We start from the raw sequence: 14294 nt of genomic DNA, 5'->3' as shown, positions 1-14294 counted from the left end.
GTTTCAGCTCTTGTAGACTTTTCTATATTCATGTAGTCACGTGTAATTGGTCTGTTGCTATGAGATGTTTGCAGCTTTTCGACCCCTGAAATGGACTCTGCCTTTCAGAATAACAAAATGCAGCAGGGGGAAGTAACCTGATTTTGTGTAATGCAAACTGTTTTTTTGGCCTTTTTCATAGTAATAAAGATTAAATGAGACTGCGATGTTTTCTTCCCCTCACCCCCAAAGGTTTTTTTTTTATTGACTTTGACTGTAGGATGGTTATTGGTACCAGACAGGCTGATCTACCAGGATTTTCCCACAGCCATCTCCCAAAGAGAAAAAATATCCAGTGAGTGGCAGTTCTCTAGGTGAAATTGCATCATTGACGCCAGAGAGGATTGGACAGAGTTTTGAGACGATTAAAAAAACAAAAGAAAGAAAAAAGCAACAGTAACTCAAATGACAACTGCTTACAAGCGACTTATTCGGAAGAGCGTATCTGAATGCACAACGTAAAACCCTGAAGGAGACCGGCTACAGCTACAGAAGACCGCATTGGGTCCCTCAGTTTCCTGTCCACAAAGAACAGGAAACATACTGGCTCACCAAAATTGCACAATAGAAGAAGAATTAAAGAGTTAAGGTAACTGATTGCAAAAGGGGGACCAACCTGTCACGATCCTGGGTCTTATGACCCAGTGTTTTGAGTTTTAGTTCATTTTGATGTTTATAGTATGTTTAAGCTCATTAGGTCTCCTATGTTCATTTGCTTATTAGTTCCCCCTTGTGTTTCCAACCCATGTTAAGTCTCCCCTGCTCTTCATGTGTTTCATGTCTGTGTCTTACGTTGTCAAGTTCTGGTTGTCATGTCTGCGTCTCATTATGTTTCCTATTTTATTTTGAAGAGATCTTGTGTTTTTATATTATGGTTTATGTTTTGAGTCCTTTGTTGTACTGTTTCTTGTTTCCATAGGTCTGTTATGGTTATCATAGGTTTAGTTCTTTGGCTTTGTCATATGGCTTCCCTGTGTTCCATGTTATGTCCACTGTGATGTTTTGTACCATGTTTCAGGTTCCTATGTTCTGTCTCCCCAGTTGCTGTTAAGTTTGCATGTTTAGAATTCAGTCAGTGTGTTTCCTGTTTTACTTTGAAGGTCCATGTCTCATGTGAGTATTTCTAGTTTTGCTTCCCTTGTCTCGTCCAGCCTGATTACTCCCAGCTGTGCTCTCCTTCTGTCTCATTCCCTCGTTATCCCTCTGTGTATTTAAGCCCTGTGTTTCTCTTTGTCAGTGTCGTAGTCTCCCTCATGCTGTGTGTGATTCTCCCCGAGTCTCCTGGTATACTTTATGATTAGCTTTCCCAGTTTAGTTTTGTATTGCCTGTGTTCTATTTTTCCAGCAATTAAAGCTGTGCTTTTGAGTTCAAGTTCTGTCCCCGTGAGTTTGCGTTTGGGTCCTCTCCTGCCTGCCACACAGCCGAAACATGACACAACCCAGTACAAGCAAGGTGTACTTAAGTGTCCATTGAGTGTATTTTTGATCTAAAGCAGCACTATGATAGCTTTAACTTCTTTAAATTACACTGTTTCCCCAAGTTTAGCTTTTAAGTTGATTTAAATCTAAATCTGTTTTTTTTGTTCATTTAGTCCCTTAATATCTGCATGGCAACTTTTTAGTTTGGCTTACCACAAAGATTTCAAACTGTTGCGCTCTCTCTACTCAAAGGTGCAAAAAGGTGCATATTACACAAATAAGACACAACAAATAATAGATAATAACAAAAAACTAAAATGATGTGTTTCATTAAGATGAGATACCAAATCAAATAGCAAACAAAGCCTTCACTGGGATCATTACTTGCACTTGGGTTTAGCAGCTATTTCATTTCAAACTTCCATCTTTAAAAGATTCTAATAAAACATTTGTGTGAACCTGTGATTTGATGTAATTACATGCCAAAATGTTGACCAATAGAAAATAAGCCTGATTTAATTTCCCGGTGCTGGACAGAGAGCTGCTTCCAGCTAAGATGCTGCTGAGAGAGTTATGAACAACGTGTTCTCATCAACAAAGTAATTACTTTGCTGAACTACCCTTTAGGTGACAAACAGGACTGGATTCAATGATTGTTTTCATTACTGGACTGAGTTTTCCATCAACAAAATGTAATTTTACATGATTAATATTCTGTTTGTTTGCTGTTGATCAGATTTGCAGCTCACTCCAATTATCCTAAGAGTAATTAAACATTTATATCTTTCCACTGTGTCAAAATGTTGCCTGTCAGTTACTTCTTCTCCAGTAATACAGCGTAAATCATGTATAATCAAAATTATAATGGTTTTTTTTCTTACAATTTGATGAATTAAAGCATCAAAGTGTCTCGCATGTGTGTGTCTGGTCCAGGTTTCCTCTGCTCTGAAGTCTAAACTGAGGCTCTCCCTTCAGAGCTGTCCTACTGCAGCACTGCATCGCTGTGGCACTCCCCCCTCCCCCTCGCTGACATCACATCTGACGCCTCATGTCGGGGGTGTGTCCAGCAGAAATCCCCATCCAGGCTCAGATGTAGCTGCGGCTCTGAGAGAGGTAGAGGCAGAGTTTGAGCACACTGCAGAGGGATTGCAGCTATGGGGAACGCGCAGGAGAAACCTCCGGGCGGCGGAGGAGGGGCAGCGAGCGCGGATCAGGCCACAGCAGGGAGTGGGACACGAAGCGGGGGTGGAAGCAGCGGGGGAAAGCCTCACATGGCTCCACAGAAGGGGGCGGTCAATGGCACTCAGAGAGAAAACAGCCCTGCTGGTGGGCAAGAGAAGAAGGAGGACAGCCCTGCAGTGGACACAAGTTACCTGGATGCTCCCGCCGGGGCCCTACCTCCTCACCTGGCCCGGCTCAAGAATGAAGGGAATCATCTCTTCAAACACGGACAGTTTGGAGACGCCTTGGAGAAGTACACCCAGGCCATTGAGGGATGTGCTGAAGCAGGTGGGGGGTGACATGAGCGGTTTCTTTTCTCTTACACAGCATGTGATCCTAGGATAAACAAATCTGATTATAGCCACGATACTATAGCATAGTTAGAGGAGCTTTATCTAACTGCTAATTTCTTGATTCATTGATTAAACCATGTATAGTTTTAGAAAATAACAGTAATTTTGCTACCAGAAAGTTATTTCTTGTTTATTTTCATCCTTGGATTCCTTGGAGTAGCTTTTCCACCTCTGTGACTCAGTGTAGAGTCGCCAAAAACAGCAGATGGGTGTCACAGAGCCTGAGAGACACCCTCTCGTAGCATCTGTGACTTAGCCCTGGTAAGGGTATCACAAACAAGTTGACTCAGTGTCACCTGGTTCCACAATCCAACGTATCCCGTGTCAGTTTTGAATGCATTATACCACTGTTTTTCCAGTCAGCCTGCAGGATGACTTCAGGTCACTTCACTTTTTAGCATGAAGCAGAGACACAAGGCGTCTCTGCACCGGTGATTTGTGATTGCAGTGGAGTGTTGGCACAGGACAAGTTGCTGTCAATGGAAGTCGTGTGCTGATGCATGGGGCTTTTACGTGAGGCTCAATGCCACGCTGCACAGAGAGCACTCAGCTGACTTTTACTCTTGTAGCTGGCAAGTGTGAAGGCTTTTTCTGCACTTGCACTGTAGCCAGATTCCAAACGTTTAGACTTGATTAATCATAGACTTCAATCAGAAAGCTGGTGAGAACAGTGTATGATAATGATGATGCGCTGTGGGTTGTGGAAGCTGTACATAAGACTGATGCTCTCCCAGCGGTTATGAAACTGCACTAGAGTGGAAAGGACAGTGGAGAAAATGACTCTACCGAGGGATCTCTTAACACAGCCTTTTATCTGTCTGCCTTTCACCCCTTCAGCGTTTCTGGACACTTGCAATTGAACTGCTTCACTTCTCTTGATTTCGCTTCTCTCTCGAGCACTTTAGGCCACAAAGTCTAAAGAACTGCTGGTAATATGGATGTGTAGCATGGCCTTACACCTGCTTTTCAGATCACAAGATGACGTAAATGAATCTGGTCATTCAGAAATGTGATTATGGTTGTCCCCTTGCAGGCATTGATAGTCCAGAGGACCTGTGTATTCTCTACTCCAACAGAGCAGCCTGTTACCTGAAGGAGGGAAACAGCACAGACTGCATACAGGACTGCAACAAGTACGTGACTAGTGTCGGTTTTATTACTGGTTATAACTTCCAGGTTTGAGAGATGAATCCACAGATCTGACATCACACCCCAAAACACTGTCAGATCACAGACTGTATTTAAAAGATGGCCAGAACCAGAACCGTTCTGGTGTCATGGTCGTAACCATCTTGTGGAGTGCTAAGTTTATGTGTGATTTTATTTGCGAGATAGCTGGTTTGAAAAGGCTCTGAATGCCACAAACAATTGTTGCCACTTTAATTTTCCCAAAGTGGCAACAATTACAGCCTGATTGGAACATCTACTCTTACCAGTACCAGCTTATAAAGAGAGAAACGCATAGATAGAGATTGGGCTAAAGAGATCAGCCAAGAAAACTTATGAATAACTTATTAAAGGGGGACTTTTTGTGCTTTTTTGTCTTATACTCACTATTTTAACAGAGTCAAAAGTGGGAGACACAGCAGGAACAAATCAGGGATAATGAGACAAGAGAATATGAATTAGATACAAAGCACAAAAGACAAAAGACCACCAAAACGAAGCAGGAAATAAGATACCAACAAAGGCTCGAACATGTGAAGTTAACAGTGAAAGACAAGAGACAGAGACAAGACTGGAGGGACACAGTGGGATTAACAAAAGGGAACCAATAAACCTTAAGTCATCTACAAGCAAGCAAAGAACTATAGGGACAAATAAAAAAGCTCATATTAAATAAACCATTAACAGAAGACCGTGAAGAATACTGAACTAGAACAAAATCATTTCTCAAAACTAGAGGAAGTCATGAACCTGCAAAACTCAAAAGCTGACATTACCCAGTTGGGGACACGTGGGCTGTGTTTTATTTAAATTCAATATTATTTACATGAAAACTGAATGACAAGCTGCTTTTCCACACCCTGATTGTAACTGTTTTCTCTGTAACTGTGGAACACAGCATGTAGATCATCCACAGTGATGCAGTTTTGGATCCAGCAGCTTCCTGCTTTTTGTTTCTTTGCTCTAAAGGCTGCGACAGCCTGTCGGTCAAATATTCATTCACATGTTCAGATCCCTCGGTCTCCGCCTCTTCTCTCTGATCCTCTTAGGGCTTTGGAGCTGCAGCCCTATTCCTTGAAGCCTCTGTTGCGTCGAGCCATGGCCTATGAGTCACTGGAGCGCTACAGAAAGGCCTACGTGGATTATAAGACCGTCCTGCAGTTAGACACAGGGATACAGGCGGCTCACGACAGCATCCACAGGTCAGCTGAACACAAAAATCCAAACACGGGAAACTTCAGCCGCTTCATGTGCTGGTGCATGTTTAGTCAGATTTTACGTAACACCAAGTCGTCTCAGTCATTTCAGTTTCCCTTTGGGTCCCTGCGCGAGTCTTGCTAATGCGAAACACTTTACGATACTAGTTTCAGTCTCTTTGTTCTCTGACAGGCTCACAAAGATGCTGATTGAGCAGGATGGGCCCGAGTGGAGACAGAAGCTTCCAGAGATTCCCGTCGTCCCCCTGTCTGTGCAGTTGCAACACCGAGAGAAACCAATCAGCATCGAGCAGGCCCAGGCCAGGGCCGCCAGAGCAGCCCAGGAGGAAGGTGAGGAACAACCATTCCTGTGGGTTTAAGTGGTTAAATGTGATGAGCACATCTGATGCAAACAAAGAAGCCTTTTAAAGAAATCCAGATTTTCTTGACTAAAGACAGTTCTTTGGGTGATTTCATTCACGTAGCATTTTTAAAAGAAACAGTAAATAATTGAACAATAAAGCAGCAGCAGAAGTCAGTGAGCAGAATCAGCGTGCAAATGCTGAGTAGTGGTGAAGGTGCTCCAGCTGAGAGACTCTGTGTGTGTGTGTGTGTGTGTTTGTCTGGGTGTACTATCAATAATGCAAAGTAAAGACGATCCACACAGACTATAGTGCTGCTGTAATGGAACAATCCAGGTCAAGTTTCCTCTGCGCTCGAACTGCTCACAAGAACCAGGAGACTCCAAATGTGCCATAAATGCAAATATATGTAAATAGTTTTGGAGCAGTATAAGGCTGTAAAACTCACAACAACACTAACAGATAAATCTGTTTACTTGTACTTGTCTAATGAAAAACTCCAAACACACGATCTAACACATACAAAGCTGAATGAATATGAAGCCAGAAACAGAAGGAGACAGGAAGTGATCGAAGTTGTAAGTGTTAAAAGCAACATGTGTGCTGCTTAAATTTGTCACAGCAAATACGCAGCACTGTTAATCACTACCTCCTACAGTAATGCATTTTGTTCCATCATACTGAGGAGGAATGACGCCATGCCAACAATAAGAAATGTAAGACAGCATCTTAAGTTATTATAAACTGTGGTAAAATAAAGTTGTGGCCAGAAGTTCACATCTGCTCATTATGAGCAAGAATGTGGTGGTAACTTTGAGGTTTTAATGAGTTCATTGAACGTTTCTTTTTCCAGGGTGGAATGATTGTACTGCACACATCATAATGTCTTTAAAAGATAAGGATTGGGTGATTGGATTGGTTTGAATTTATTTTGAATTTTCTCTGATCCAAACAAGGTCAGCAGTATATATACATACAGCCCCATTAATATGTGGTTACATGCAAGTTGCACCTTGACAAGATGTCTTTGGTAGCCATCAGCAAGCTTCTGGAATAATTCTGGGTAGATATTTGAGTGATTGTAATGGCAGAAAACTTAATTTAAATTAGTTGGTTTTCTGGCTCAGAACCAGCTTTGACGTGTATTACACAAAGTTTCAGCGGGGTTGAAGTTTAATGTTAGCCTGCTTTATCCATTCATAATGGGAACGGGATCATTGTCCTGTTGGAACATGCAAATGTGTTCAGGTTTCAAACATCCAACTGTTGTGGTGAAGTTGAAGAATTTGGAGGTAGTCCTCCTTCTTCATTTTTCCATCCAACAATACCATTGGCAGCAAAACAGCCTCATAGCATGATGCTACCACCACCATGCTTGACAGCTAGTGCAGTCTTCTTAGGCTTGAAAGCCTCACCTTTACTCCTCCAAACATACTTCTTACCATTGAGGCCAAATAGTTTAATATTTGTCTCATCTGACCATTAAACTTTTCTCCAGAAGGAGTTTGCAAATTTGAAGGTGTCGATTTTGGAGCAGAGGCTTCTTTTGTGATCAGCACCATCTCAGTGTGTGGTGTAAAACTGACTTCACTGGACAGTGATGCTGGTGTCCCAGTAGCTTCCAGTTCATGGCTTGAGCCTTGTTGGTTCCTGAACATTCAAATCAATTTCCTCTCATATGAGGGTGACAGTTTGGGTCTTCTTCCGGACATTAGCAAAGTTGTGACACATCTGAATAACTTGTACTTATGTAAAATTGGACTGATGATCTTAGAATCTGCAGTTGTTTGTGTACATCTACAATTCTCTAATACAACAAGTCAATCTGAGTGTCTCAAATGTTCAATTCATTCATTCATAAACTCACGTTTGTGTTGTTTCTGTCTTCATGTTGATTTCCCCAAAACAGGAAATAAAACCGCAAACACGCAACACAAAACAACACCAAACTGTGCTCCTTAATAAAAGAGTTAAAATGAATTAAAATTCTGACAATTATAATTTTATCCGTTAAAACAATTAGACTTAATGAAGCCTCGAGTTCATTAATATGTTAATATGCCTTTAATTGCAACAACACAAGTTAAATGAGCATTGCATTTATTAGTTGAGCTAGCGTTAGTGGCGATGATTAAAGCTATTGCTCTCTCGGCATTTGCAAACACAGCTGTGTTATCCGCCAGAGGAAATTACATATCTATTGATGCTTGGATTGAAAAGAATTAAACACAACCTCTACAGCAAGCTAGCATCAAAATAACCCTGTAATCAAAGATTGCACAAGCTTGTGTTATTATTCTCCCACAGCCCCGAAACCTCCTAACCTGCCACTACGCTTCAGCGCCGGTGCCAGCGCGTCTGTTTTGACTGTGTTATTGGTAATGTTATTAGATTGTATCTGTTAAATTATCTCCTTACAGCTTGACTCCCAGCTTGTATCAGCTTCAGAGGTGATTGATCTCAAATACTCATGCTCCACATATCAATTTAGTTTCCCAGCAACAGAGCACTGAGTGGTTTGTGGTATCGACGGACGTCTCAGCTAAAGGAAAAAAATAAGCTTTCAGCACCGAGCTGCTTCAGAAAGCATGCAGGCCTTTTCACTTTGTGCTTTGGTTCAATTGTAAATGGATGAAAGTAGAATTTTCTTGGTAGAGACAAATGAAAAAGAGTTTCAAAAGCTGGTTCAGGCTTTTTAATTCAGTAGTTTTATAGTGCTTTGGGCCTGAATGCTTTCTAAAGTAACTCTGTCTGAACACTTTATTAGTTATACTTTGTTATTACTGGGTTGGACCTCCTGAACTGTTGATATAAGGTGGGATTGATTCAATGCTTTCATGTATTTTTGCCAAATTCTGACCCTGACATGTGAATGTTGCAGCAATAATCATTACTCATCAGACCAGACAGCATTTCTCCAGTCTGTCGTCCAATTTAGGTGAGCCAGTATGAACTGTAGCTTCAGTTTCCTGTTTTTAGCTGACAGGAGGTGTGCTCTTCTGTTTCTGAGGCCCGTCTGCTTCAGGTTCCTCATTTGTTGTGCATTTAGAGATGCTCGTCTGCATGACTTGGTTGAGACAAGTGGTTATCTGAGTTACTGTTCCCTTCCTTTCAGCCTGAAGCATTCTCCTCTGACTTCTGACATCAACAGGCATTTTCTCCAGAGAACTTTGGCTCAGTAGATGTTTTCTCTGTTTTCTTTGACCATTGTCCAAAAACTCTAGAGATGTTTGTGGGGGGAAATCCCAGCTGGCCAACAGTTTCAGAAATACTCAGACAGAAAATCACTCACATCACCTTTGTTTTCTGTATCGAATCTTAATTTGAATTTCAGCAGGCCGTCTTGACCACATCTAAATACCTAAATGCACTGAGTTGCTGCCATGTGATTGGCTGATTAGATAATTTTGTTAAAGAGAAGTTGAACAGGTGTACCTAATCCAGAGGCTAGTGAGTGTATATTACTTTTAATGCCTGCTGAGCTCGTTTTTTCGAGAGTTGGCAGTAGTAGCTGTGTCATTTGATTAATGTTATCTTTTTGTGTACCTGTGAGTCTGTGTTTATGTTTAAGTACCGCTGCGTGTGTCTTTTCCACAACTCATTAGCCGCATTGGCTTTTTCAGCACAGCCGATCGCTAACTAAGGAGGAGTTGACTCATCTCCGCTGGTCCACAGAGACTGCTGCCGACAGGCTGGATTTATTAAGGCCTGAAACGGTGTGAAGAAATTGTAGAAGAGGCTTGTTGAAAGACAAACCATTCAGTACAGTCTGCCCCAGATCTGTCTAACCAATCAATAACTTGCACTGAAGAAAATGAACTCTTTATGAAGTTATCTTTTTCAGTTGGAAAAAAAAACATTTTTCTGCCAACAGCCAGAAGAAAAGAAGCCCACTTCACTTTGCTTAAACAGGAAGGCAACAGTCTGGTCAAGAAAGGCCACTTCCAGGAGGCCCTGGAGAAGTACAGTGAATGTCTCGCCATAAAACCTGACGAATGTGCGCTCCACACAAACAGGTATAAAAAAACAACCCAAACAGACGCTAGAATTGACTGGTCTTTGCAACAAGAGCGCCTGAATTACTTTACAAAAGAAACACTGTTTGAAAGGTGGGTAGTTTGATCGCCACCCCCCAAAAAATAACAGAATAGCTGCCTACATCAAGTAAGAAGCTTCAGCTCAAATATTGTGTAAAAATCCGCTGAAATAATGCCAGTTTCTCTACTCTTGCAGCAAAGGCTTAAATGAGAGTCGTTCTTCACCTTCACATTCCCCCAGTTGCTCGTCAGTGTCACAAGTTTTCAATGAAATTGCATGTTTTGATCTTACTTTGTCAGCACAGAAAAATGGCCTCTCGCGGTAGGGAGCTAATTCTCCATTTACAGGTAGACAGGGGGAACAGTAGAGGGCACCATATGACCACCTGGCATGTCAAATCTGATGCACTGCCAGTTGTTGCTCTGGATAAAGCCCCATGAAGGTGTATCGGTATATTTGAAAGGAATTTCAGATGAAATATTGTGTTGCAAACATGAAAGCCTAAACTGCTGGACACATGTGGATTCCCTGTAAATATTACATCCTGCAAAAATCTCTATATTAACAAGATATTGTGCGAAATGTTGGGGAAAATGCATCTGTCCCTACTCTTCTACAGTGCATATTTTGAAGATTTTTCATTTGTATTTGAAACAGTGTGGAGTAATCTAACCATGCGTAGCCTGATCCTCATACTGATCATCACTGACAGAGACCGTCTGACAAATCCTTTACTTCTCCTCCAGAGCCATCTGTCTCCTGAAACTGAATCGGTTCGAAGAGGCCCGGCAGGACTGCGATTCGGCGCTGCAGCTGGAGCCGAACAACAAGAAAGCCTTCTACAGACGAGCCCTGGCTTTTAAAGGTTTACAGGTGCCGGCGTGCCCCCTCATAAACCTCTTCCTTGTCATTTTAAGATAATGCGTTGGATTTTTCTTCCCCCTCCCATTCCTGATTTCTCTGTATGAATGACTATCCTCTAGGACTACCTTTCAGCTAGCAGTGACCTCCAGGAAGTCCTCCGACTGGACCCAAACGTCCGGGAGGCGGAGCAGGAGCTCGAGGTGGTGACGGGCTTGCTGAGACAGAGCCTGATGGACAACACCGTGCACACACCAAGGGTAAAACAAGTTCATCATGTCGCCTTAAGCCCCTCAATTACTAGATTTAATTTTCATTGTAGTTGTCATTATGCAACACAAGGTTATAAAACTATACTGGAAGTTCAGTCCCTTTATGCAAGGAGGAGAGGTAGTGAAGGTGGGTGAGATTAAATACCTGGGGTGAACTGTCCAAAGCAAGGCTGCAGGCAGAGTGGAGCGGGTGGAGATGAGTGTCAGAGGAGGGTGTTTTGGGAGATTTAACCTTTTTAACTTGCTTTCTTATGCTTCTTTTCCTTTAAAGGTGATAGCGGTACATTTGCCTCTTTCATTTTACTTGTTAATAAAAACCTTTGCTTTATTCGTTTGCCTACTTGTCTCAGTTTTTCAATCTGGACATGCTTCGTTATTTTCCTCACATCCCTCGGACTGTTAGGGAACGTGACAAGGAGCAACAGCAAAAGGGAGGTTTAGATGATTTGGAGACAGTGGCAATGGCAGGAAGTGGAGCTCGAGGTGATGATAAGCTATTCATTGCGAGTGACCACAATGAACAGGATTAGAAAGAGTAGAGTGCATCAGAGGGACAGCTCAGGCTGAGCGGGTTGGAGACAAAGTTTGAATGGTGAGGCTGAGATGTTTTGGACATCTCCAGAGGAGGGATAGTGGATATATTGGATAAAAGATGTTGAATATGGAGCTTTCAGGCAGGATGAAAAGAGAAAGACCACAAAGGAGGTTCAAGGATGTAGCGAAGCAGGACGTCCAGAGGGCTGGTAGGACAGAGGAGGATGCTAGAGACAGGGTGAGATGGAGGCAGGTGATCTGCTGTGGTGAACCCTGAAGGAAACAAACTAAAGAAGAAGAAGAGTGTGGAGGATTAATTTGACGGTTTTGAAACCTGAAGAAAGAAACTGTTCTGCTGGTACGGCAGCTGATACTTGGTAAACAAGTATGGGATGCTTTAATCACTGTAGTTGACAAGCCTCCAGGTCTGGATCCAGACATATCCCATATGTGTTTGTAACGTCTCCAATTAGTTAGGAACATGGCTTTACCACTTTATTATCTCCAGATAAGGCTTCAAGTATGTTACAAACTATTAAGACAAACAAAACCTCATAGAAAAGGCTAACCTTTGATGATTTCCTGCAGGTTTGATGTCTCCTGCTGGTTCACATGTGGAGACAGGTGTGGACACTTACCATACTGCTGCAGGACTTTTAAAGCAATCGGCTACAGCAAATAAGCAGCGTAGAAATGCAAATGACTATTTTTGAACTCCTGGGACGAGAACCGTGGACGACCAGCTTTTCAGCTCTGCTTCATCTGCAATGTGTGCGAACCACACATAACTCCTGAGTACACAAGCTTACATAACGGTAAGCTTTATTTAAAGAGGCTAATGTCAAGGTACTTGTGACCCGCTCGCACTATAAATCATTCACGTTATGATGTAATGTCCAGTTTCATGTAACAGGCTCCAGAGCACTCTTACTTGTTAAAGAGTGTTGAGAGAGGGGAAAGAGAGTGCGTATCAAGCGTGCCTTACTGAGATTTTTACCACAGTTAGGATGAAATGCGCCAAGATTAAATGTTTAATTTTGATTGCGTTTTTTTAAATCTGCTTTGAAAGGAATGGATCAGTGCAGTGCAGGCAGTGTGTGTTTGTGTGTTGCACAGCAAGATATGAAAGCTTCAGCTATTTTATTCCAAAGCGTTTGTTATTGTTTACATGTAGTGTGATAAGAGCTGCTATTAATTTAAATAAGAAGCCAACAACATCACATAAACTATCATCACTATTAGTGTTGGGAAGTGCCCTAAAAGGCACTAACGTGAATTTAAGCTTCACCGGTTAGATTAGCTAAAAAAAAAGTCTGAGGTCAGCACTTTAGAGTGGACCCATGATGCTTTTCTTTATTTCATGCCTGATAAATGCTGCTGGAATTTCATATTACCACTGTTTCAAAAAATTACATCATCTTTTATAAAGTAATCATTGTGTTGTGTTTAACACTAGCGCTGAGCTGATGTCAGCTCGGAATACCCTTCCTTATATGGTCAATCAGCTCTAGCTATGCCTGAATAAGGAGGCGGAGCTAACAAGCACTGGGTTCTGTTTAGAAGCAAGTCGAAGGGCAGCCAATCAGAATTTGGGCTTATAGTGAGGGGGAGGGGGGGCCTTAAAGAAACAAACTAAAAAGACTTGTTTCAGACAGACGATAAAAGACCAATAAGATACATAACGGTCACTTAACTGCAAATCAAATAATGTTGAATAAAATTTTTGAGTGAGTGGGACATGAACTAAAAGTCCCTTTTAAGCGACTTTTAGTTCACGTACCTCTCTGGGTTTAAATATCGCCCTGCTTAGGTTAGTGTTACAGTTTACAGAACAATGCACTGTACTGTAGCTCAGTAATTAATGTAATTAATGACTGTTTTGTTTTTGTGTAGGTATATAGTAGTTAAATTAAAGCTAATGTCCGCATGTCTGTGCCCTTATTGCTGCAACAAGACCCCCGATAAGGCTCTGATTAAACACCCAGATATATTTATCAAAAACTGTCATATTACAAGAAAATTATTTATTACAGTGATACAAATGTACTTTATTTAAGTAAAAACATCAATAACTCGTTTGTTTGAGTTGGGAGCCTAGCCTATAAGAGAAAGCAGCAATGCTTGCAAATTGAAAGCTTGTTTCCACCAATTTCTTTTGGGGGGGGGGGGCGAGAAGCTCTGAATAAAAACAAAAAAAAAACTTCATATATCTCAATTATTTACCTGTTATCTCACCCCCCCTCCCCTCCCCAGTTTCAAGTAATTAATTGAGTTAATAGGACTTAAACGAAAATTTTGACTAATGTACCGTAAATTTTCTTTGGCAGAAAAGGCTTCCATGGAAAGTCATTTTTCAGCTTCCACCCTCAGGCTTGTCATTCTCCCACATTTCAGCCTGCGTTTGTGTGCAGGCTGAAATGTACTTTTACACACGTTTGAAAAGGACAAATTAGATGCTTACCAAGCTTTGCAAACATAATTTATCACCTCTGTCAACTCTCCACAGGAGCAGAAGCTTTTGAAATCACCCACATCCGCTATGTATTTCTTTAAAATGTAGCAAACTGTGCCACAGTTTATTTTGCAAGTATAAAAATATTAGGTTAGTTTTTTCCAGTCTTGTTTTCCTTTGTGTTGTAAAAATAAAAGGCTTATCTTAAAAAAAAAAAAAAAAATCTTGATGTAAAGCTTCATTCATGAATGTAAAAGCATGTACTGTATGTAAATAGACTGAATGCAAATGTAAATAAACTGCTACAAGAATGCATTAATGTGCCTGTGTTTTTTCAAATTGAAACACGAATAAATGAACACAAAACGATCACAGCAAGC

At 41.5% G+C, this 14294-nt stretch overlaps 1 protein-coding gene across 1 annotated transcript; it reads left to right on the top strand.

Moving 5' to 3' along the window:
* The first annotated feature begins 2533 nt into the window (after positions 1 to 2533).
* On the top strand, positions 2534 to 14229 carry spag1a (sperm associated antigen 1a). Its single transcript, XM_004549176.3, has 8 exons — positions 2534 to 2967; positions 4066 to 4165; positions 5249 to 5401; positions 5589 to 5746; positions 9632 to 9773; positions 10542 to 10668; positions 10779 to 10916; positions 12051 to 14229. The coding sequence occupies exons 1-8, from the start codon at positions 2613 to 2615 to the stop codon at positions 12054 to 12056; spliced, it is 1179 nt and encodes a 392-aa protein (XP_004549233.1). The 5' UTR covers positions 2534 to 2612; the 3' UTR covers positions 12057 to 14229.
* Positions 14230 to 14294: the final 65 nt, after the last annotated feature.

This window comes from Maylandia zebra, linkage group LG22 (genome assembly GCF_041146795.1).
Source record: "Maylandia zebra isolate NMK-2024a linkage group LG22, Mzebra_GT3a, whole genome shotgun sequence".
Lineage (NCBI taxonomy): Eukaryota > Metazoa > Chordata > Actinopteri > Cichliformes > Cichlidae > Maylandia > Maylandia zebra.
The sequence above is the reverse complement of the archived record's forward strand: the minus strand, read 5'-3'. Positions and strand labels throughout refer to the sequence as shown.